The sequence below is a fragment of the Rhopilema esculentum genome, chromosome 2 (genome assembly GCF_057945365.1).
Source record: "Rhopilema esculentum isolate cy_ngs chromosome 2, ASM5794536v1, whole genome shotgun sequence".
NCBI lineage: Eukaryota > Metazoa > Cnidaria > Scyphozoa > Rhizostomeae > Rhizostomatidae > Rhopilema > Rhopilema esculentum.
In genome coordinates, this window is record NC_142816.1 from 2188106 (window position 1) to 2210844 (window position 22739).

At 36.2% G+C, this 22739-nt stretch overlaps 4 protein-coding genes across 4 annotated transcripts; 1 reads left to right on the forward strand and 3 right to left on the reverse strand.

The window, feature by feature from the left end:
* Positions 1 to 266: 266 nt before the first annotated feature.
* On the forward strand, positions 267 to 4530 carry LOC148960555 (uncharacterized). The gene is made up of 6 exons (XM_089109872.1): positions 267 to 382; positions 542 to 694; positions 824 to 925; positions 2193 to 2573; positions 2858 to 3109; positions 3292 to 4530. Exons 1-6 carry the CDS (start codon positions 278 to 280, stop codon positions 4528 to 4530), a joined length of 2232 nt encoding a protein of 743 aa, XP_088965998.1. The 5' UTR covers positions 267 to 277.
* LOC148960556 (bifunctional 3'-5' exonuclease/ATP-dependent helicase WRN-like) lies at positions 626 to 2235 on the reverse strand. Its single transcript, XM_089109876.1, has one exon. The coding sequence runs from the start codon at positions 1967 to 1969 to the stop codon at positions 974 to 976; it is 996 nt and encodes a 331-aa protein (XP_088966002.1). The 5' UTR covers positions 1970 to 2235; the 3' UTR covers positions 626 to 973.
* A 164-nt stretch (positions 4531 to 4694) lies between the features above and the next one.
* On the reverse strand, positions 4695 to 7774 carry LOC148960557 (uncharacterized). The gene is made up of 3 exons (XM_089109877.1): positions 7508 to 7774; positions 5270 to 6951; positions 4695 to 4985 (listed from the first exon to the last, which is right to left on the reverse strand). The coding sequence occupies exons 2-3, from the start codon at positions 5531 to 5533 to the stop codon at positions 4695 to 4697; spliced, it is 555 nt and encodes a 184-aa protein (XP_088966003.1). The 5' UTR covers positions 5534 to 6951; positions 7508 to 7774.
* Positions 7775 to 10659: 2885 nt separating this feature from the next.
* LOC135695741 (uncharacterized) lies at positions 10660 to 20236 on the reverse strand. The gene is made up of 9 exons (XM_065214920.2): positions 19847 to 20236; positions 18132 to 18191; positions 17072 to 17231; positions 16529 to 16579; positions 15959 to 16042; positions 15483 to 15590; positions 15145 to 15237; positions 14092 to 14148; positions 10660 to 13230 (listed from the first exon to the last, which is right to left on the reverse strand). Exons 2-9 carry the CDS (start codon positions 18189 to 18191, stop codon positions 12932 to 12934), a joined length of 912 nt encoding a protein of 303 aa, XP_065070992.1. The 5' UTR covers positions 19847 to 20236; the 3' UTR covers positions 10660 to 12931.
* Between the last annotated feature and the right edge of the window lie 2503 nt (positions 20237 to 22739).

Here is a 22739-nt window from a genome sequence, read left to right on the forward strand (position 1 = left end):
GTACAATGCAGCATTGAAACATTTAATAAAGGAGCCAAAGGTGAAGTTATCCCTTCTTACACACATTCAAAGACTAGTTCGCGAAGAAACGCAAAAATTCACCGAACCCAGAGCACAATCTAAATTCAGATGCAGAGATGTTAACAAATTGCAAGAATTAAAACTAACAGAGCTTGCATCAGAGATCAAATCAAGGGCTCCATTTGTATACCATACATTGTGTGGAATTTCTGCAAAACGCAAAGTCAATGAGGAGAAGAAAAAAACTATTATACGCATGGCAACAGCCTTCGGAATCCTGATAAACAATAGAAATACACGTTTGAATACCATACAGAAACTGTTATGCATACTTCTTTATAGAGCAAAAGCAAAGGTGAAGGTGCGAAGATTCATCTGCGTTAAGTATCTTTTATCATTAAAAATTGGAAATAGCTTATCAAAGTTCCTTACTCTTAAGAGCCAAATGATTGACTGCAAGATAGATTATAAAATTAGGACTTATTCAATACGGATGACTGATATTACCTATTATTTATAGGTATTCAACCGTTTAGCATTCTTTGGACTGTCGATGAGTTACCCCGCTACCCTCAAAATAATAAACCAGATGAGCAAAAATTTTGACAAAGAAGTCAAAATCTGGAAGGAAGAGGTTGCTGATCAAATAGATACAGCTAATAAAGTTCGTCAGGTAAGTCAATTTTGCAATAAGACTTTCTCAAATTAGTTTTGTTTGAAGGTTTCTCTAATTCTTGCACTAACTATCGATGATATATCAAAGAGAAATTTTGCTAATATAAGAAATTTGTATAAATTTCAGGAATCCTACAACGACCATTTATACGTAGTGAACAACGCCGACGAAACATCAAATACTCTAAGCATCAACAACACTTGCCAAACAGGATATGAACAAGGAAAGGTACGTAATCTAAGTTTGTCTATTTCTTCTTTAAAGTCGCAAATCGTCTTAGTTTGAGGTTTTTATTTCCTCTATTAACATAAAAAGATCTTCTGCTAAAGCCAAGTCTGTAATATGCGTTTCTGTTAACAAATCATCAATGGTGTTTACAACCGAACAAGACAGAAGAATTTGATCTGTAATAATCGACCAAAATTCACTTATTACATCTGTAAAGCCACGGTCTAATTGAAAAACCTCGATGTAATATTCTTGGAGACTCTTCTCCAACAAACTAAGTTTTTCTGGCGACCACTTATGCAAGCTTTCAGAGACATCTTCCATTTCTATATCACCCGATTCTGTGATCTTTTCCTTAGCCCAAGGGGCTAGAAAGCATTCTAAGCATTCACACGTACACTTACAGACATCACAACATCGACAGCCGGTTGGTATTGGATTGACAGACTCATATGATACATCTTCTTTGTCTAACTTAATCTTAAAATGGCGATTAATGATCGATCTTCTACATTTCTTTGTACTTAAAGAAAATTCCCTCATTTCATTTGTTGTTGAATTTAGCCCTGATCCTCCATGGTACAGAACTAAAGAAAAAGCCTGGGCAGACCGCCGACCACCTCTGCCACATTGTTGTGCAAACGATTCTAAGCTTCGCGGAACTCCAAAATTGACAACAACCTCTACATCCTCAAAGTCTAAGCCCATTTCAAAGCTTGTTGTGGCAAACACTATGCGTATAATAGAATCACGTTTCTTGAATTCTTGAAGAACAAAATTCTTATTGACTTCTGCAGTTGACCGATGAAACATGGCAATAAAACGATTTTCGAGTGAGGCCCAACCATTTAAATATTGATTCGATCCTAACATATAGTTAAAATGGTTAAACAGAACAGCCACTTGTTTCACATTGCGACAGTACACGATAGTTTTTGGTGCATTTTGTTTCTGATGATTCAATGCATCAATGAAAAACTGAAACGGAGAAAGGTCATCTGCTTTTAACCTACGAACTTCATAGTATATATTTGACCTTTCCATTGGAACATAAATAGTGACTGGGTTTGTAATGTGCAGACTCTCGCATATATTCAGTTTAATTTCGTCGGTTGCTGTTCCGGTAAGGGCAACATATCGTACGTCGCTACGCAAAAAGGATCGAAGGTCGCCAAGACGACGGTAATTAGGTCTAAAATCATTTCCCCTAAAATGAGATAAAATTGATAATTCAAAAAAGGATTTGTCTTAAATATTATTTTTTCAGGAAAACGTATATGATGATAAAGGCTTACATCCAGGATTTCAAATTGTATTCGACAATTTGAATCTCCAACGTCATGCAAGACATAAAACAGCAAGCAATGAAAATGCAAGATACGATATGGTCCATGGTATTGCAATATTGGATAGAGTAAATGTGCAGCATCTGAGTGATCAAGCAAGGAATTTCACGATATCAACTGCTAAACCAAGGTTATGGATGCTAAGAAAGGATGAATTTGAGAGTTTACAGATGACTATGGCAACAATAATCAAAGCGATTCTTTGCAAACACATGAATTACTACAAGGAAAATTATAGCCATCTAGCAAAACCAGATATTTCTCATTCGTTTCAGAAACAAATGAAAGAAAAATCTGTCATTGTGAGTATTGTCAACTGCATACAAGCCAAACATTAAAATTTTCTAAAAAAATTGACTTTGAACATTTCTGCAATACAGTATAAAATAATGATGAATTTAGTGTAAATAGAATAATGTTTATTTTAGTTCAACTAATCGCTCCGATAAGATATAAATATTTTTTTTATATATATAGATACATAAAATAATACATTATTACAAATATTATCATAATTTCAAATGTTTATGACTTTAGATTTTTTGACAATACAATTAAACTGATTGTCATCTTTTATATTATTTAGGTGCCACTTGGAATATTGCAAAAAAATGAAATGTATACCGAAGATATGATTTCAATATTGGAGCATTTCCAAGATTACTGTCCTGAGAAGAATGATGTAATTGAAAAAATATTATGTGGTGGTGATGGATTAACAACCAAAAGGGGAAAAGATGCCCAGCTAGCAAGAGCTGATGCACCTAGTGAAAAAGAGCGTCTTGAGGGTCTAATTATGAAATCTGAAGATTGGCATGAAGCTGTGCTCTGTTTGCAGGTACAATCCTCAAAATATGTCATGTTGCATCAATGCTGAATAGAGTTACAGAAATATCAGAAGTAACTAGGTACTTTTATGTGAATTCAAGCCAGCTACAAGAATTAGTCCTACTATGTTTTACAACCTTTGTGTTTATTGTTTACAAATATATTCATTGAGTTCATTATATTACTTAACAGATGATCTTCAATGACTTGTACAAAGGAAGCTCTGTTGCAGAAAAGGGGACACTTTGTCAGTTGAAAGAAAGATTTAATAGAAAAAATGTGAGAAAAATTGTTAAAGAAGCAGTCCATTCTTGTAGAGATTTTGTCAACTTTGTAACATATGGATACACCGTGCTTGCTGCTATAGAGATTTTGGGCTTGAAAGATAAAGATGAGAAACCTGCAAATTTAAATCCATCTAGTGACGAGGAAAAGAAAGACCATCTTAATGATTTGGCCATGAAAATATTGCAAAAATATGTTTTCCAAGATTTTGAAATAGCAGAAGACAGCATCGAGTCACAATGCACAATCAAACAGGAATCAGCAAAGAAGCTAACAAAACAAAGTTTAAACAAATGCAAATTTTCCGGCTGCATGAAAAGTTTTACAACAAAATTCATGTTGATGAAACATAGGGATAGGTGTGTCTTTAGAGATGAAACCAAAGATATTGAGAGTTTAGAGCAAGAAACATTGGATATCATTGAAACAAATACAAATGATAGCAATCAACCAGATTTTAAGCTTAATTATTCCACCCGGCTATTAAGAGAAGGTCTGCTAGACCTGTTAAGAAAATTTGTGAGCAAGGAAGGAGATGGGAAGGGACTCTACCATATATGGAAACATGATCTGGTTGAGTTTCTTGCAAGTGGCCATACCGTTTATGCTGGGCTGGCTTTTGATTTTGTCTCACAAGTTGAATTCAGCCTAAGTGAACGAAAGGCTGCTCAACTTTTGTATAACAGAACTGTGAACTTTTATGGAGGGAAGAGCAATAATATGCCAATAGATTATGCACTTGAACTCTTGAATGGTGAGGTGAAGCCTGACCTTAAACACAAATATGGGACTTTGACAAAGCAGACAATAGACAGGGTAGGAAAATCATTGAAACCATGCAGAAATGTAGAACATGCAATTGACAGGCAGCTAGAGAGATTCACAGCAATTGGGAGGCATAGAGAAAATTTTTATGAAGAAGATGTGTCTTTAATGGTTAATGAATTAAAAGAAGAAAACCTGTTTAAAAAGGTTCCAGGGAGGTATCATAAAAGTTTTGAAAAAATAAAAAACCAAAGAAATATCAATTGGTGCAAGGTGAACTCTTGGCTAAGTGGCAGAATAACAATGGCTAGTAAAGAACAGATTGCAAAGAATAATTCAAGATTTAAAGTAAATAGAACTACTGAAAGCATTAATGTTTAATTTATTTGTTTCAAAATAAGCCTATTTGTTACATGAGTCTCTGTTGTAGCGTCCGTCAAGTGAGGCAGTAGCGAAACAGAGGCTCATGGAGTAAGTCTAACTCATAATCTGGCTTGGATTCACATAAAAGTACCTAGTTACTTCTGATATTTCTGTAACTCTATTCAGCATTGATGCAACATGACATATTTTGAGGATTGTACCTGCAAACAGAGCACAGCTTCATGCCAATCTTCAGATTTCATAATTAGACCCTCAAGACGCTCTTTTTCACTAGGTGCATCAGCTCTTGCTAGCTGGGCATCTTTTCCCCTTTTGGTTGTTAATCCATCACCACCACATAATATTTTTTCAATTACATCATTCTTCTCAGGACAGTAATCTTGGAAATGCTCCAATATTGAAATCATATCTTCGGTATACATTTCATTTTTTTGCAATATTCCAAGTGGCACCTAAATAATATAAAAGATGACAATCAGTTTAATTGTATTGTCAAAAAATCTAAAGTCATAAACATTTGAAATTATGATAATATTTGTAATAATGTATTATTTTATGTATCTATATATATAAAAAAAATATTTATATCTTATCGGAGCGATTAGTTGAACTAAAATAAACATTATTCTATTTACACTAAATTCATCATTATTTTATACTGTATGGCAGAAATGTTCAAAGTCAATTTTTTTAGAAAATTTTAATGTTTGGCTTGTATGCAGTTGACAATACTCACAATGACAGATTTTTCTTTCATTTGTTTCTGAAACGAATGAGAAATATCTGGTTTTGCTAGATGGCTATAATTTTCCTTGTAGTAATTCATGTGTTTGCAAAGAATCGCTTTGATTATTGTTGCCATAGTCATCTGTAAACTCTCAAATTCATCCTTTCTTAGCATCCATAACCTTGGTTTAGCAGTTGATATCGTGAAATTCCTTGCTTGATCACTCAGATGCTGCACATTTACTCTATCCAATATTGCAATACCATGGACCATATCGTATCTTGCATTTTCATTGCTTGCTGTTTTATGTCTTGCATGACGTTGGAGATTCAAATTGTCGAATACAATTTGAAATCCTGGATGTAAGCCTTTATCATCATATACGTTTTCCTGAAAAAATAATATTTAAGACAAATCCTTTTTTGAATTATCAATTTTATCTCATTTTAGGGGAAATGATTTTAGACCTAATTACCGTCGTCTTGGCGACCTTCGATCCTTTTTGCGTAGCGACGTACGATATGTTGCCCTTACCGGAACAGCAACCGACGAAATTAAACTGAATATATGCGAGAGTCTGCACATTACAAACCCAGTCACTATTTATGTTCCAATGGAAAGGTCAAATATATACTATGAAGTTCGTAGGTTAAAAGCAGATGACCTTTCTCCGTTTCAGTTTTTCATTGATGCATTGAATCATCAGAAACAAAATGCACCAAAAACTATCGTGTACTGTCGCAATGTGAAACAAGTGGCTGTTCTGTTTAACCATTTTAACTATATGTTAGGATCGAATCAATATTTAAATGGTTGGGCCTCACTCGAAAATCGTTTTATTGCCATGTTTCATCGGTCAACTGCAGAAGTCAATAAGAATTTTGTTCTTCAAGAATTCAAGAAACGTGATTCTATTATACGCATAGTGTTTGCCACAACAAGCTTTGAAATGGGCTTAGACTTTGAGGATGTAGAGGTTGTTGTCAATTTTGGAGTTCCGCGAAGCTTAGAATCGTTTGCACAACAATGTGGCAACCTTAATTAAACCTCAGAATAAATAATTTGATCTTGAATACGGCATCTATTTATTTCAAGGTAAGGCCTTATGCTGTGCCTTGCAATATTTTGAAACAATATTCTTTATTGAACTATTGTTTTTGATTGTTTTTATTTAACTATTGTTTTATTTTAATTTTCAGAAGCTACCAGTTTTCTTATTTATGCCTTTTTTTACATATAAAAACAGTGTATCTATCCATGCACAGATCTTAACCTTTCAAAATATCACCAATTTAAATAATTACTTGGCTTTATTGGAGAAGACAAGACAAGAAATTTCACAAATTGACTAGATACCAACAAATGCAATCCAGGGAAATTATTGATACAAAACAAACATATTTTAAAATTCAGTTTATCACAGCAACAATATATCTAGATTAAAATTGGTTCTGTTGAAAACTCTTTATCCTTCCTTGAAGGACTTTTTTTTTAAATAATTCAATGTGCAAACATCTGTTCTTGAGTACAATTGAATAGTGGTCCATAGCATCATTATAAATAAGACTTTATAAAGTTCAAAATGTCTTCTTATCTAAATCCACAAATGAATTTAACATAATTCAATAGTCAAATTTTGAGAACAGTTGTATCGATTGTCTGTGTCTGTCTTCATTCAGTTGAGTTGTAATCTGGAAGGTAGAGATGATAAATGATTAGTCACAATAACAAAAAGCATACCTTTGTTTCTTTTGATATCTTATTGGCTATAAGTCTAGGCGTCAACTCTTTCTGCGTTGACAACTCAGAATTCGCCTTATCTTGCTGATCTGGAAACAATTCTAAACGGGTTCTTTTTTTCAAAGGTGTGTATTCAATCGATGCCAAAAACGTATGAAATAGATTCTGCTGAGATCCATTGTTATCCCTGATTTCACTTTCAATGACTGACAATTTTATTCTTGTTTTCTTTAAGCTGTCAATCTTCCTGAAGCATGTCTTGCAAATATAAAGTTCTTCTACTTCATTTACTCTATCGATTTGGCTAAGAACATCGTGAAGCGGACATTCATATAACTCTGACAAAAGTTTTATATTTTCATCTGTTCTTTTTACTACGCGTTTATTGCCAGACTCAAGCGTGACACAACAATTCACGCAAAGTAGATAAGAGAAGTGCATTTTGAATTATTGTACATCATGTCTTGTTTGAAAGTCACAGGAAAAACAACAAAAATAATAACTTACCGTTGCAAAGTTGGAACGTTGCACTATAGCAACCATACGACATTGCCATCCCTAGAGAAGAACTGACAAAACAGCAATACAGGCAAACTGGCTAACAAAAACAAGTGGTATGAGAGAGTTGTGCAAATCAGGGGGGTGGATTTGAAAATTTTCGGGGAAAAAACGAGAACGAGGCAAAATTGAAGTTGCCAGTTTTTGAATACTTTGGATTATGAGTCTCTGTTGTAGCGTCCGTCAAGTGAGGCAGTAGCGAAACAGAGGCTCATGGAGTAAGTCTAATTATGAGTCTCTGTTGTAGCGTCCGTCAAGTGAGGCAGTAGCGAAACAGAGGCTCATGGAGTAAGTCTAACTATTTCTATGATTGTCTCTTTCGTGAAGGTGTTACTGGAATTTCCTGTCTGTCATCTCCAGGGATGTAGTGGTGGGGGGCTCAGGGGGGAAGGGGCGCAACCCCCTTGTTAAAACTTTCGAAAAAAGTGGGTGGGGGGGCTCAGCCGCCCTCATTGTCTGCGCTTTTATGCAAGCACCCGTGCCTTCAATTATCTCTAAGAAATGGGTTCAATTTTGTCATACATAAGATAGAAAAAGAAAAAGAAAATCTTAAATATGAGAATCTTAAATCTTAATGACGTTTCTAATTTTTCTTTGTTTGGCCTTATTTCAACTATTTGATTTCAGGAAAAAGGGTATTAATTTCCTTTGATTTCAAAGAAAAGGAGAATCAAATATCAGAGATGAGTGTCAGTTTTCTAGACCCTCAGACACGGCTGTTTACACTTGATACTGTGATATATAAATAGAAAATTCTTGAATAATTTCTTATTGAGTACGTTTTAGTTGCAGTTTTGTATAGAGAGTTGGTTTTAATTGTTGCATTTTGAAGTGGGGTTAATTGATTGAGTCAACGACGCTATTATTGTAATCTGCCTTCCCTACGTTTATAAGAACCATACAATTTTTGCAAACACTCGATGTGCTATATCTGCAAACTATGAATACTTTCTAAGTCCACTGTATAACAGTTCTGCTTGGCTTTAGTAGCACTGTTCATTAGCTGTTGAAATCTCTTCTGTTTTGTTAACACGAGAGACAATGTGTCAATTCAAAATCCAACCAATGGGTCATTATTATTGCATTTCTGGCCATTCTTAAAATCTTCACGCCGCCGACCATGGTGGCGGCTTTTACTAAACCCCTGAGCAATTTGAACATTTTGCCTCCTCATTTGCAATAAAATTCCGCCCCCACCCTTTCCATGGTGTCGATGTTCTGATCTTAGCTGTAGCACAAACCGTCAGTGAGTAACGTCAACCACTAACCGCCTGCTCAACCAATGAACGGAAAAACAGCAACCCTCGTCATATTTGCTACAATTGCAATGACTACACGAGAAGAAAAACTTAAAAATTTCATAGAGCCCTTCTTGTTAAAATTTTACGACTACATCCCTGGCCATTTTTGTGATCTATCCATGTATGTTTTAGGCAGGTTATGTAGTACTTGGTAAACGTTTGTTTTTGTTGGTAAAATCACTATGCGATCGATAAAATAAATAACAAATAATATTGATTCATATTTCTTCACCGATCAGGTCATCTAGCTGATAGTGATGTATATCTAAACGAAACTTCCACTAAATATTCTAAAACCAATGGAAACATTGTAAGTGGAAATAAATTGAAAGAAGATTTCTTGTCTCGCCGGCTATTTTCAAGTACAGACTTTTAGGTTTAATGAAACTTGCATACTGTGATCAAAAACAAATTTTCCAACTCTTCAAATGCCATTTTATGTGGCATAAAATCACAAAGGCTGCCTTGAAATGTGTGATATTAGGAAAAGGCAAATTGCATACCTACAATGACTGTCTTGGTATACTAACGTCAGTTTTCAAGGGCAAATTCAGCCATTCCTCTTCCCCCTTTGGATAATGTGGTTTACTACAAAACGACGTAGGGGAAAAGGAGGTACGCTTTTTTCTGCGATCATGATATTTTTCTAACATCAACATTGTTTATGGACTTGCTACAAGTCTCTCTCTTTAAAGAAAGAGAGAAAAGAAAAAATTGGAGGGGATGAATCTCCTTCCCTTTCTTTTTTTCCTTTTTCCCTTTCTTTAAAGAGAGAGACTTGTAGCAAGTCCACATTGTTTAGGGGTGAAGGAAATCGACTATGTCATGTGATTAGTGAAATCCAATTCAACACATCGAAAATAAAAAATTTTAGGAGAGATAAGACTACTCGAGGATGGACGCTTAACGCTCTTAAATTCACTCATGGAATATGTTAGCTCAATGTAAATTTCGCCGCATCGAAGATTCTTTTTGCATGTAAATATAATGGAGCAATCGCTGTATTTTTCGCCTTTATCTTTTATTATACAACAAGAACCAGGAACCCATCTGGAGTTTCGCCTCTATTCATGAGACGAAACGTTAATACAGCGCAGGATTATTCTTTTGATCCCCCACAAGGGAGGAAGGGGGTGCGGAAACAGGAGTTCCAAATACTTTTGGCAATGATTGTGGCTGTCGTGAATACCGTAAACCCTCGAATTAGCCCCCTGGGGGTTTATTTATTCTTGATATTTTTGGATGGGGGCCTATTCGAGGGGAGGCTTATGAGAGGGGGACTTATAAAATTATTGTAGACATTAAGAAGACATTATGAAAAGATCTCGTTTACTTTAGTAGGAATTTCTTTGTGAGCATTCAATTAATTACTACCAAAAGTATGAACTTGTTGTGGTAATTCAATAAATTTCAATAAAACGCCATATAGGCAACCTCAGATGGCAACAATCATCAAATGGAGGGGTCCAGTTCGAGAATTTACGGTAGCAGTGGGGTAACAATTTGTAGTTCTAGGGTGGGGGTTTATTCGAGGGGGGGGCTTTTTGAAGGGGATGGACTTTTTCGAGAGAGGGGGGCTCTTTCGAAGATTTACGGTAAAGCTATTATTGAACCATCTATTGCCATGGGTATATCAGTCGTTGATAACATTTTTTTTCTGAAAGCATTTTTATGGGTGGAACTGTCACGCTTTTTTGCGTATAACATCAGATAAATTCCAAATGGAAAGTGTTGGTTGAACCAGGAACACCCCAATGCATTATTTAAAGATTTTAAGAAGGGACAGCAATGAATAACAGCTTTAGATGGAAAACTTCATACAAAATTAAAAAACGCAGTAACATTATAAACAATCGCATTCACATCAACTTATTTACAGTAGCATAAAAATGTCTAGAAATTTGTGATAAAATATTTTCATTCTTTTATTTCTATTAAAAATCTATTGGGCATATAAACGCCCTCGAAATATCAAAACCCTGACAAATCTGCCTACTTTTTAAAAACCAATTAAATCAAAAGCAAGATCAACCAATAGAATTCTTGATACAGCGTGGCTCAATGAGAAACTTCAACTATCAAAGTGTTTTCTCATAGGAAATTAGGGGAGTTTAATGAGGGTGGGTGGTAATAAACCTCTAAAATATGTGTAATACTTGCTGAATATATATCATAATATCTTTACCAACGAAAAATCGGAATCTTTGTATCCCTCAAATTGATTTTGGCAATGCTCTTCTTATGTGATTTCATTTTCTACTACCTCCATGGGATAGGTGGCTCATTTTAGCTTTAATTCTTTAAAACCAAGACGACAAAAAACTATGGAGTTTGAAATCGTGACAATATACAATCAGTATCAGTTATTGATGTATCAATACCCGTGTTTTAATCTAATATCATGCATTGGAAAAATTCCCCGTAGAAAACAGATAAAGAAAACGGATGAAACGTGGTCACATTTAGGAGAGCATTAATCGAAATACAAATATGGTGGCTATGGTGAGGGGAGGAAGGGAAGCGTAAGAAAGAGAGAGAGAGAGGGGGGGGGGAGGGTTGATGAGCCAGTTTCTTCTGACGGTCCTGCTTTGGATTTTCTTTCAGATACCCAGTTAATTAAAGAGGTTAAAATTTCCAAAAATTGGTCAATATACAAAAATTTTTCAGTACACAAGTGAACATTTGGTAAGTATACAAAAAATTATCACTAAGAAAGCAAACTGAAAAAAACATACAAACACACAAACAGTGATGAAATAAATTAAAGCAACATTATATTGAGAATCAAAAGATGAAACAAATACGAACAGTCTGATCCAGCAGCTTATTTAAAAATCTCTAAATAAAAAACCTCTGCAAAAATTTTCATCAAAAGATTTTCTAGTTGTTTACAAAATAGAACTCTGAACGCAATTTTTTTAAAAAATATACAAAAACTGCGATAACGTATTGTTGAGCTCTCAAATCTCTGCAATATGAACAATTATTTTCTCGTGGCAATATTAAAATCGAAATATTAATTAGAATAATTTTTAATGATAATCTGGAAGGATCTAAAATATTTACTCCCAATGAACGATCAATGCTTTAAGACCTATCTTGCTTTCAGGGGAACAATATATTCATTTTGTAATACAGTTTATCGTGCATATAGTAGGTACAGTGGAATTTCACGATTACGAATCCAGCTTATTACGAACTACTCGGTTTCCGAATATTACGAACTACGAGGTCTTTTGCAATACTCCCTCTATAACAAATCCTCGATATAACTAACCCCCGTTATTACGAACTTTTTTCTCGGTCCCTGAAGAGTTCGTAAAAGGGTGATTCCACTGTAGCTGCTCCCAATAAAAAGTAAAATGCGTCTTGTTTTACATCACCTATCGCTTTTCCGAGAAGGAAATTGCTAGTTTAGAACGATTCTGAAAAACTTTCTGAAGATCTGTGTAGAAAACATACATGGTGCAAAAAAAAGTTGGGAAACTGATAAAGTAGAAGCACTACTGTCAAAAATAGCTCGTATTTAGAGTGGCTAGAAAATTTTCTCGAAATTGTAGGTAAAAATTGAACTCTAATTGGCAAAGAAACAGCAGGCAAAGAAACAGCAGTCTAATTCCACGTCTCGTTTCACTTTGAGAATTCTTTTTCAGTTGAAAGTGGCTAAAAACATTGATCTCTTCATTTCAAGATATTTTCAATCCATCTGCTAAAGGCCACGTAATATTTCTATCTAACTAAAATTCATTTCACAAAAAAAGATCTGAAGCGTAACCAGTACCATTGAATTTGTCTTATTGCGACTGCTTGTCCAAGAACATTTGAAATACATGTATTAATTAAAAAATGGTATCCCAGGAAACAGGCTTTATCGACTTCTTTATTTCTTGTATCCCGTAATTTCTTAAAAACGTAATTCTTTTAGGGACGAATTCATAATGCAAAATAACTTGACTTGTATTTTTCTTTGATGTCCTAATATTTGAATATTAACGTGTCCTCAATTTTGATATCTTGGTAGCCTTTAGCTTGGCATTGAAATGGGTTTAACAAGTAATATACTTTACAATTTTTACTTCATGTATTGTACAATATCCCCCTCTTGTATTAAAAACTTGTAAGTAAATCTACCGGGCTCTTTTTTCAATATTTTTTTGCTGTAATAAAAGCGAAGAGCACGACTGAACTTGTCATATGTCATCGGTTTCTTTCGTTTATGCATACCCCACATTTCAGCGACTTTATGATGATCGATCAACATAAAGACTCTCTCTTTCTTGTCTTTCCACATGATCAGCTTTTTATATCGCTCATCATCCAACAGCAATTCCAGGAACTCATAAAGGTACCGGACCGGAAGTTTAACAGGTTCTACAAAGAAATTCGATAGGAGATGAACATTTATTCAAGTCATAGCAAAACTCTTAAAGCTTTTGGAGGACAAATCAAGATCTAAAGATCTTGTTCTACTCAGAGAGAAACTATTTTGTTGTTGAGCCCTGTTCAATATTTTCAATATTTAAACATTTAAACTGAGGACCTCATATGAAGTCCATTATGCCGTGTATAAAGTTGTCAAATGTATCAAAAATTACGAAGTTCTTCAAAATACCACAATCTACAATCACTGCCAAAGTTACTTGGAACACCTGGAAAATTGCGTTGTGCTTTCCCATTTTTCATTTCATTTCCCAAAAATGCAACTTCCACCCCCTTTTCCCCTAAAGAAAAATGTTGAATGAACCACAAAAAAGTACTCTATAACCTCTTTTTGCCTTTAATGGTAAACAAACATTGTTCTTTTGGGGAGATAGGGTGATTGAATTCGCATTTAAATGATGTTAGTGTTCTATGACTTTTGGTTAAGGTCGTAGCACAGACCATTCTATATAGCCAGTACACAAATCATAAGGTGTCGCCATGCGAAAAACAGATTCTACTGCTACTTGATTGAGGATTCAGTTTACACAAGGAAGGCTCTATTGATTTTGATCCTTTACATCTTTCCAACGAAGCAAATACACTCCACTACTAAGACTCCTGTTACACAACAGCATTGCTTATGCAATGTAAAATGACGTAACCTGAATCGCATTCAAAAGGTGCATGTTGCTCCAGTCAGTCCATTGAGCGATGAAAAATAAATGAGATTGTGATAGCAACAAGAATACAACAAAAGTGATATTTATTTCGTAAGTAGATAAATCAGCAACTCATAAGACAATATCATACCTATATCATCGTATATTGAGTTTTCAGGGGGTGTCTGTGTAGCAACAGTTGTTAACACTGAGGAAAAAAAGCAAGTCGTTAGGAAATATAAGGCGAAAATACAAAAAGGTTCTCTGCACAATTCTCCAAATTCTAAACACCTAAAGAAGAAAATGTCGTATAATAGGACTAATGCAGCCACTTTTGAAAAGCTTCTTTAGATATGGTAAAACATTTTCGGGCGCAAATAGATGGCGATTGATTAAAGAGTACATGGCTATGACATTGAATCATCCAAATAGATTAAAGATTAAAAAGTCTTCCGTGCTTGTGTTAGAAGCCATATTGAAAGAAGGCCTAATAACTGGCATGGAAAGCGGGGGCATACACTAGGGATTCTCCCTGAAAGTGATCATCTTTCCTAACCATGGTCACGGAACCAATAATAATTTTTCTTCTTCTGTATTACGACAGAGAGCTTTAGTTTGGAGCTACAGTAACTCTTGCATGAAATTTGAATATTTTTCTCTAATATAGCAACTCATTAGTGTATCTAAAATTTTACAATCCGATATTTCAGTAATTATCAATTTTTGCTTTCAAAGATAAAAGACTGGAAATAAATTTAACACTCTACCTGAAGCTAACGAAAAATTTTCTTGACCCTTTTTTCATTCTTTCTCCGACTTTTGATGACTTATTTGGCTGCTATTTGGCTGCTAAATTGCTGGACTATTTGATATCACTCCCATAGATTCAAGGAAAATGGTAGACTTTTTTTGACATTTTAGGTAGTTAATGGAAAACAACTTAGATATAGAGAATGTCCCCCCCCCCTTCTCCGTCAAATGTACAAGATGCGGCAATCCTCTAGGTAAAAATTCAGCATTAAAGTAAATCTAGTTTGTTGTTATTCTCGGGGCTCGTGTATTGAAATACCAAACATAGCAAATCAACTTCTTGATGAAAGTTGTTTTTGTATCTTCTTTTTAACAATAACTACTTTGAGGAATGTCATGATGATATCACTGGTTTGTCATACATTTACAACATAAAATGGAAATTAATACATACTTCTGCGTTTCTTTTTTGGTCTTTCTTTTACTACATTTGTCATGACGTTTTCGAAGGTGAACTCTTGGCCAAACCTGATAACAGTTCCAAGATCTAGAATCAATGATAAAGGTATTATTAGTCTAATTCTGATACTGATTGGACAATGTCTTGAAACGTAGTTGAATTATCTCATGCGGGCCAGTATGACGTCAGAAGGGTGATATGAACCGAAGAAATGTGGTCACTAGTTTGCAACTCAGTTTATTTAGAATCTAATGGAATCAGGTGCCTAGTAACATTCGTAGTAAGTGTTATGGTAGAGGTGATTTGGCGAAAAGCTACAAATTTTCCCTTACCAGACGAAACAAGACTCCTTTCAAATTCATTCGAGATATCATCATCGTCACTTCTCTGTTCCTCGTCGCGTTCTTCATCAAGTGCTTCATCGACCTCGCATTTTATATCTACAAAAGTTAGTCAGTGTAAAAAGTTATCTGAACAAATCATTTAATTATCATGTATCTAAGAACGCGAGAAAACGTATATAGTTAAACAAAAATATAAATTTCGAAAGTATTGAGAACAAAATGGTGCTAGAATAGACACAATGAATGATTAGCTTCTAGTGATTAATTATGATTATTGATGATTAGCGATGAGTAGTTATGATTAGTGACGATTAGTGATGGTGGCCGTTAAAAAGTGGCTATGATGATGGTGATCGCCGATGAAGACGATAATCAAGGTGATTGTGATTATGGTTTTGATAATAATCATAACTAAATAGATTAAAGCACAGAAATATACCAGAAGAGGAGTTATTAGATGTTACCTTTTAAAACATTTGATTCATCTCTGATGTGACAGTCTGATATTGCTTGCCCTTCCATATCCAATACACATTCGTAATTTCTGTCTAAGGGCGTAAAAAAATTTGAGCTGGACTTTGAGTATAAAATACAATCATTAAAACACATTTTGAATGGAAGCAACACTCTAACTCTGAGTCTTACTCAAATTAGCAAGGTAAAAAATGCGACTGGCTTTCTTTAAAATATTTTCTAACTGGGGATTGATTACAATGTCTGATTATGGAGGGGATTTTGAAATCGGGTCAATTCGAAACAAAATTTCGAAACCCAGAAATGTTACATTTGGGATACCGAATAGCAATAATGTTGAGCTTACAAATCTAATATTCCTCTACGAGTTCATATTCAAATTAGACTTTGTATGGTGAAAATTTTTTTGACCGATCCTAAACATTTTATAGGAGGTACAGAGACACATGACTCTAGAAATAATTATAAACTTCAGAATTGGATATTGGAATTGGAATAGGATAAGTACTTACTTTCTTGCAGAAGGAAAGCAGAATTTTTTAAAAGATTGAGGAACTCACCAGAAGCTGAAGAAAGAAATATAGATGGAGCCACTGAGCCACTGTTGACGACTGGAAAAAAGAAGAAAGAGGTCAACTCAGGGGCATGATGGAATTTTTTATGGGCCGGGAAAAAGCTGGTCGTTTCTTGTTTCTATCACTTATAATATGTAAGAAATGAGTGTCGCGGAGGCGGCGTGGGGCCTTAGTTCACTTAAATTTTCTCACAAACCAGATGTTACAAATGGAAAAAAGGATAAAAAATCCAAGAGGCCTACATGAAATGTTTTCCTGCCGGGAAATTTCCCGAGTCCCTGTGGGCCACCACGCCCCTGGGTTGACTTTCGCGACTTGATGCCACAAGGCTGTCCAAGAAGGTTGGGGATAGATGAATGAAGACACATACCCTCAACTTATCAAGGATGTGGTTCTTAATACCCATCTTCACACTTTTTCAACTAAACAAATTTAATTATACAAAGATCTTTACTACGATGAATTTTGAAATATTCTCCAAAACATGGTCGCAAATTGAGTTCACAATTTACACTACAAAGTACTTACGAGGCTCACTGTTTGAAATATAACGCAAATTCACACCGTCTGACGTCATCAACGAAGGGTACCAGGATTGGATTGAAGGTAACGGTGACTCTAATGCAGCATCAGCCAATAAAGGATGGGGTAAGTGGAACACGTGATTTACGCCTTCGATTAAGGATACCTGGCAAAGCAAAAAGTGAAAGTGTTTCAGTATGTGCTCCTGAGCATAGCGTCATAGGGGGTACCGTGCAAAGGAAGTAGAATAGGCTTTGGCTAGATACCGGAATATAAACCATCACTTTATTTTTCTTTATTTTGCTTTTTATCCATGTTAAAATGAGGATAACATTTTAAAATCGAAGGCTCTTGCGCAATCGGCATGCTTTGCGACTATTTACTCAATACCGGCCTAATATCATGCTGCATGAAACACGTTACAAACCGCTTCCGAAAAGCATGCCGGTTACACAAGGACCTTTATGAAATAGGCGTCCTAAGTGGGCAATAAGCACCATAATAACACTGGAGCGTTTTTACACAATGCCGGATTTGATTCTTGCGCTGATTATACCTATTTTCATTTTTCAAAACTCTGAAAACCCTTCCTCACGAGGGCTGTGCCCTCCTAAATGAAAATTTTGACAACAACTTGCTACAGTTTCCCCTCTTGCTACAGTTTTTCCAAATTATATTTTGAAAAGTTGGCATAATTATAATTCCGTGAGCTTGAGCAAATATATCTGTTTGTTAAATATCTGCTCTCTTGTTTTGAAGCCAGCCCCCTTCAGGTATGGTTCTTGCTTTGCCCACCCTAGTCGACATCTACAGCTACGTGGTTGCTTTACAATTTAAATAGCTACTAATAGACTGCCAAATTTTTGAAGTTTCCAGTGTTTCTGAGCCCATAATAGGGTCTGATCGCTGTTCTGAAGCTCCGGTACTACTGTCGAAAAGACATCATTATCACTCAACCGTCATCAACTGAACCAATGAATCTGATTAATGGGGTATAGTTTGCGCATAATCGCTAATCTACGAATCACAAAGCTAATCATTGAATCACAAAGTCTATTCATATTACCTTATTTAACTGAATCGCTGAGCTAAGTTCAGTGAATCCAGGCAATTGAGTTGATGTCATCTAAAATGAGAAAAAACCTTGCATTGAGCTAGAAGCATCAATCCCCCAATCGGACAGGGTTTGCATGGGCTCCGACAAAGGTTGAAAAGTGGGGGGGGGGGTCCAAGGGAAAATTTAACACCCATAACAAAAGATTTTGAAAAAAACTCGATTGTTTGCAAAAAAGTGGGGGGCGAGGGCCTCCCCCCCCCGGCCCCCCCTTTGTCGGAGGCCCTGGTATGTGGATGCGGTAATTTGATTACTCAAAATCGCTTAGAAATTCGTTAATCAAGTTTCTCTTACTGATGCACAGATTGGCATGGCATAAGAAAATATGGCAACTCAAAAACCGGATTGTTCTAGCGGATTACATTCATTTTAGTTTGGTTCATAGCCACTTCTCAGCCAACTTGGCACACATCGACCCTTTTTCAGATATAGAGGTATTTCATGATGCTCTTTCTGGATATGTGGTCCAAAAAAGATATATTGATTTTTATGACGTCATCACATTGACTCCCTATCGGGGACTTATCTCTCTCACCCTCATTTATCTGCCTCAAAACCAGTGAAAACTGTTTGGGGCCCTGACCAGACCAGCCAATGTCACTCTTTCAACAGCATGTTGGCAATCAAACTACAAAATGACTTCATGTTCATACGTTAATTCAATCTAGATATGCGTTAAACTCAAGGAGTTTTGGGGGCGTTTACAATGACGGTGATTAAGGATACGGGCATCAACTTCAACTTCGACATTTCATTGTCAGAATATTTTAAATAATTACAAGTGATAAGATAGTGCTAACATAAAAGATTTAAAAAGCATATTTTACATGAAATTGTCAGCAAGGAAAAATAAAATACTGAAGGACACGTAGAAATAACTCAGAGGGGCTTTCGAGAAACGCGCACTTTTGTGTTTCTACAGGATCAGGTGGCCAGGGAAACAAAATTCGTACGCTTGTGCTAAAACCTGGCAAGGGCGGGCACATTTTCAACGAGTGTAATTAGGCCTATATGTTGTATTTGATTGTCACATGATTCTCGGCGACTTGTTAAGCCACGGGTGAAACAGCGCGGTGGGGTGCACTGTCCTTGAAAAAAACATGTCGAAGCATGCAATGCAAGTGGATATTTCACACAACTAGACGAAAATATCGCGTCTTTTTAAGGACTACATGGTGTCCGGTGACCCAATTCAAATGTATCAAGAGTTGTGTTAAATTGATCACAAAGTTTTGATATCGCAATTGAAAATTCCCTCTAGCACATGGCTACATCGCATGGCTAGAAAGTTATTGTTCTATTGACTGTAATACAGTGGTTTCAGTTATTGTCCAAAACTGGAGAAAAAGTCGATGGGAAGTCTCGCGCAATTTGATGACCGAAGTTCTCCGTAATGCGATTCAAGGATCACTTTCCAATACATAATCGAAATCAAAGTTGTGAAACTCAGATTCTAACAAAATCACATGACCATGTCTGAAAGCACTGTAATAGAGTTGCGTCCATTTCTCTGCTAAACAGAAATATTGTCGAACTTGTCATATTTTAAGTCAAAATATTTACACAACGCTACTAGAAGCAAATGCATAACCAACAGCAAATGAAGTATGGAAGTAAAGAGGAAGTTGATACTAGTAAACCGAGCCAGAAAAAACATCATCTCCTACCTTTCTTCGCTTCCTACTTTCTTCCTCTTCCGATCAACGAGGACTGGACAGCGTCTCACTCACATCAGACACAGGGCCAGTGCAGACTTCTCAAGGCCGCTATTATTTCGGTGTGTCAACAGTACCTTTGTTACAGAGAGGCCGAGGAAAAAGAGGGCTTAGGCCGGTTAATGTTAACAGATTTTGGTGAAACATGATCTTGACTGTCATCACATGAGGTTCGTTTGTCCCACCACATCGCGAACAATCATTTAATGCCGCATTCCGGTCATCATTATCATAATCATCATCATTCATTACTTTTGTATAAATATAATAATTAATACGCCAGGCTATCCCTGATAAATTAGAGCTTTTGCAGTTTATTTAGAGTTATAAAATAAAGCAAAAGAGTAAAATCGCTCACAAGCAACAGCAACAACAACAAAAAAATTGTGCGCCCCTTTTGAAGAATGAGAATCAGGTGCGAAAGTTTCTGAGACCGATAGGTTAATTTGCTTCGAAGATTATTTCAAAGTTATGTTGTTTATTCTGAAAATGGATCTGAAATTTTTGTATACAGCGTACTCTCGTCACCAACTTTGGCGAGGGGCAAATCACTCTAAGAAAATCTCGTACACCTTTTGTGAAAATCCTATTGTTTTGTCTTAAAATCCCTAGAAATCCTCTTGTTCTAGGCAAAATCTTGTACATTATTTGCACGAGTCAATTGCCCCTCACACTTTTGAAAAGTTTTCAGCGCCCCCACAACCAACTGCCCCCTCCCCCACTTTTTCAGAAAGTCGGTCCTTGAGATTCTTGCAAACCTGATGAGAAAACTTCGGGGGGGGGGGGGGGGGGATATGTACGTTATCTAGATCGTCACATTTAAATGACATTTCTTGGGAGATAAGAGTTATATCCTCCGGAAGAAAATGTTTCAATCACGGGGAAAGGGCGTGGTCCAAAAGGACATGGCCCAAAAAGGCGTGGTCACTGTCACACCTTTTGTCCCCCCATTTATTCCAGGCTGGAGCTGCCACTGGCCCCTCCTTCAAATTTGCTCTGGATCTGCCCCTGGTAAGCAGCACAGAAGCTCAAAGATGGAAATTCAACAGAAGCTACATTCGTAGCTTTTGACCAACTTTGAGGCTCGTATTCTTATAAAATTGTCCATAATTATAACTAAGCTTTAGTTTTATATCCTGCACAAGTTAGCTTTGTTTGAATTGAAAATTGTAAATAACTCTTGTACTATAGCAAACTTGATTGAGTGAACTTTGAAACAATTTTTAGTGGTAAAAATTTGTGTAGGTTTTATCTGGGGGCCAAACGTAGAGGTATACCTAAATGTGCCGAGTCATGCGTGATTTTTGTGCTCTGCTATGCCATTGGTGGTCCTGGCATAAAACACATGGAGTTGCCCCTTACAGCTTCTGTCAACATCAAGTTGTAAACAATTGATGATAATATCGCATGAACCTACAACATTGTAAGTCTCAATGTTTGCAGCGACGATACCCTCCATCAAGCCCCCCATAAAGATTCTTTTTGGAAATTGGCGTGAAAAACCAAAAATAGGAACCCAGTATTAAAATATCCCAAAGCGTTGCAATTCGTAGGCCCTGTTTTCAACGAGCCGGGGCACCTTCTCTAATTGAGGATGCGAATGCAAACATGAACCTTTGGAAAGGAATTCTCCGGATATCACACCTTGATCGCAAATCGAAGAAATAACAAAGCAATAAAAGCGCAGTGTCAACATTTATCTAATCTGGCAATATGGCAAGGTCAAGTGGCCAGCCAATGTCTTAAATCCAATAGCGGCCGCGGTTCTTAATTTTATCAGGGATGTTCAAACAGGGATGCAGGGACCGCGGAAGCGGGGTGGGAGGCTACATGGGCTTTGCCCCCCCAATAACTTCAAAATTGAACTCAAAACCATACAGAAAATCGTCCTGATTTTGGTAATCAGCAAAATTTGGAATGCTATTGGCGAGGGGCAACTCACTCTTGCAAATTGCGTACGAGATTCTACCTAAAACAAAAAGATTTCTGGGGATTTTCAGATAAAACAATAGGATTTTCATAAAAGGTGTACGAGATTTTCTTGGAGTGATTTGCCCCTCGTCTAGCCCCCTTAGAAACGTTTTAGCCCCCTCAAAACGTTTTAGCCCTTTCAATCTGTGATATGCCCCCTCCGCGGCCTTCTTGTAGGGATGTGCCAACAGGGATGTGTCGGCGAACAGCAGGATTATACCTTTTCAGGCACGGCGGAGCAGGGACAGGGCTGGGAGGATATGGTCCCCCACGTTTTGTTAAAAATTCAAGAAATAAAAAAAATGGACCACCAGTCAAGTCTCATTTTATTTGGTTATAGCCATCCAACTTTTTTGTTTTTGCAAAGAATCACAGCTTCCAGCGCTCACAAGGGAACGATTGCGTACCGTTCCAATAGCCGAGGGGCAAATCACTCCGAAAAATCTCGTACAACTTTGGTGGAAATCCTATTGTTTTATCTGGAAATCACAAGAAATCCTTTTGTTCTAGGGAAAATCTCGTACGCTATTTGAAAGAGTGAATTTCCCCTCGCCAATAGCTTTCCAAATTTTGGTTCAAATAAATGAGTGTTCTACTTTCAGTTTTTATCTACCGAGTACATTTTGGCAGCGTACACTACGTTTATGCAATCAGAATATTTTAGCATTGTTAATATTTAAATTTCAGCTATTACAAAGCAACTTCAGCTGTAAAACTATTAGTTTTATGAAAGTTCTAAAATAAGCTTTTGTGGTCACTTAGTTTATTCAAACTTTAGAAACACTGAATCGAACTCTTCTGTTCTTCAACTGGACCCACTTCTTGATAACAGATAAGTTCTGTGAAAAGTATTTCTCGCACGAAATAAGCGTGA

Bases quoted from the DNA above. Each gene is read 5' to 3' on its own strand.
- LOC148960555 (XM_089109872.1), top strand. From the start codon at position 278: ATGGCAACAGCCTTCGGAATCCTGATAAACAATAGAAATACACGTTTG. The intron at 2,574-2,857 runs GTGAGTATTGTC...TATATTATTTAG, and splicing joins TGAAAGAAAAATCTGTCATT to GTGCCACTTGGAATATTGCA. The intron at 3,110-3,291 runs GTACAATCCTCA...ATTACTTAACAG, and splicing joins AAGCTGTGCTCTGTTTGCAG to ATGATCTTCAATGACTTGTA.
- LOC148960557 (XM_089109877.1), bottom strand. From the start codon at position 5,533: ATGGTCCATGGTATTGCAATATTGGATAGAGTAAATGTGCAGCATCTG. The intron at 4,986-5,269 runs GTGAGTATTGTC...TATATTATTTAG, and splicing joins TGAAAGAAAAATCTGTCATT to GTGCCACTTGGAATATTGCA.
- LOC148960556 (XM_089109876.1), bottom strand. From the start codon at position 1,969: ATGGAAAGGTCAAATATATACTATGAAGTTCGTAGGTTAAAAGCAGAT.
- LOC135695741 (XM_065214920.2), bottom strand. From the start codon at position 18,191: ATGACATCAACTCAATTGCCTGGATTCACTGAACTTAGCTCAGCGATT. The intron at 16,580-17,071 runs GTAAGTACTTTG...TCTTTTTTCCAG, and splicing joins TATTTCAAACAGTGAGCCTC to TCGTCAACAGTGGCTCAGTG. The intron at 14,149-15,144 runs GTATGTATTAAT...TTTTTTCCTCAG, and splicing joins ACCAAAAAAGAAACGCAGAA to TGTTAACAACTGTTGCTACA.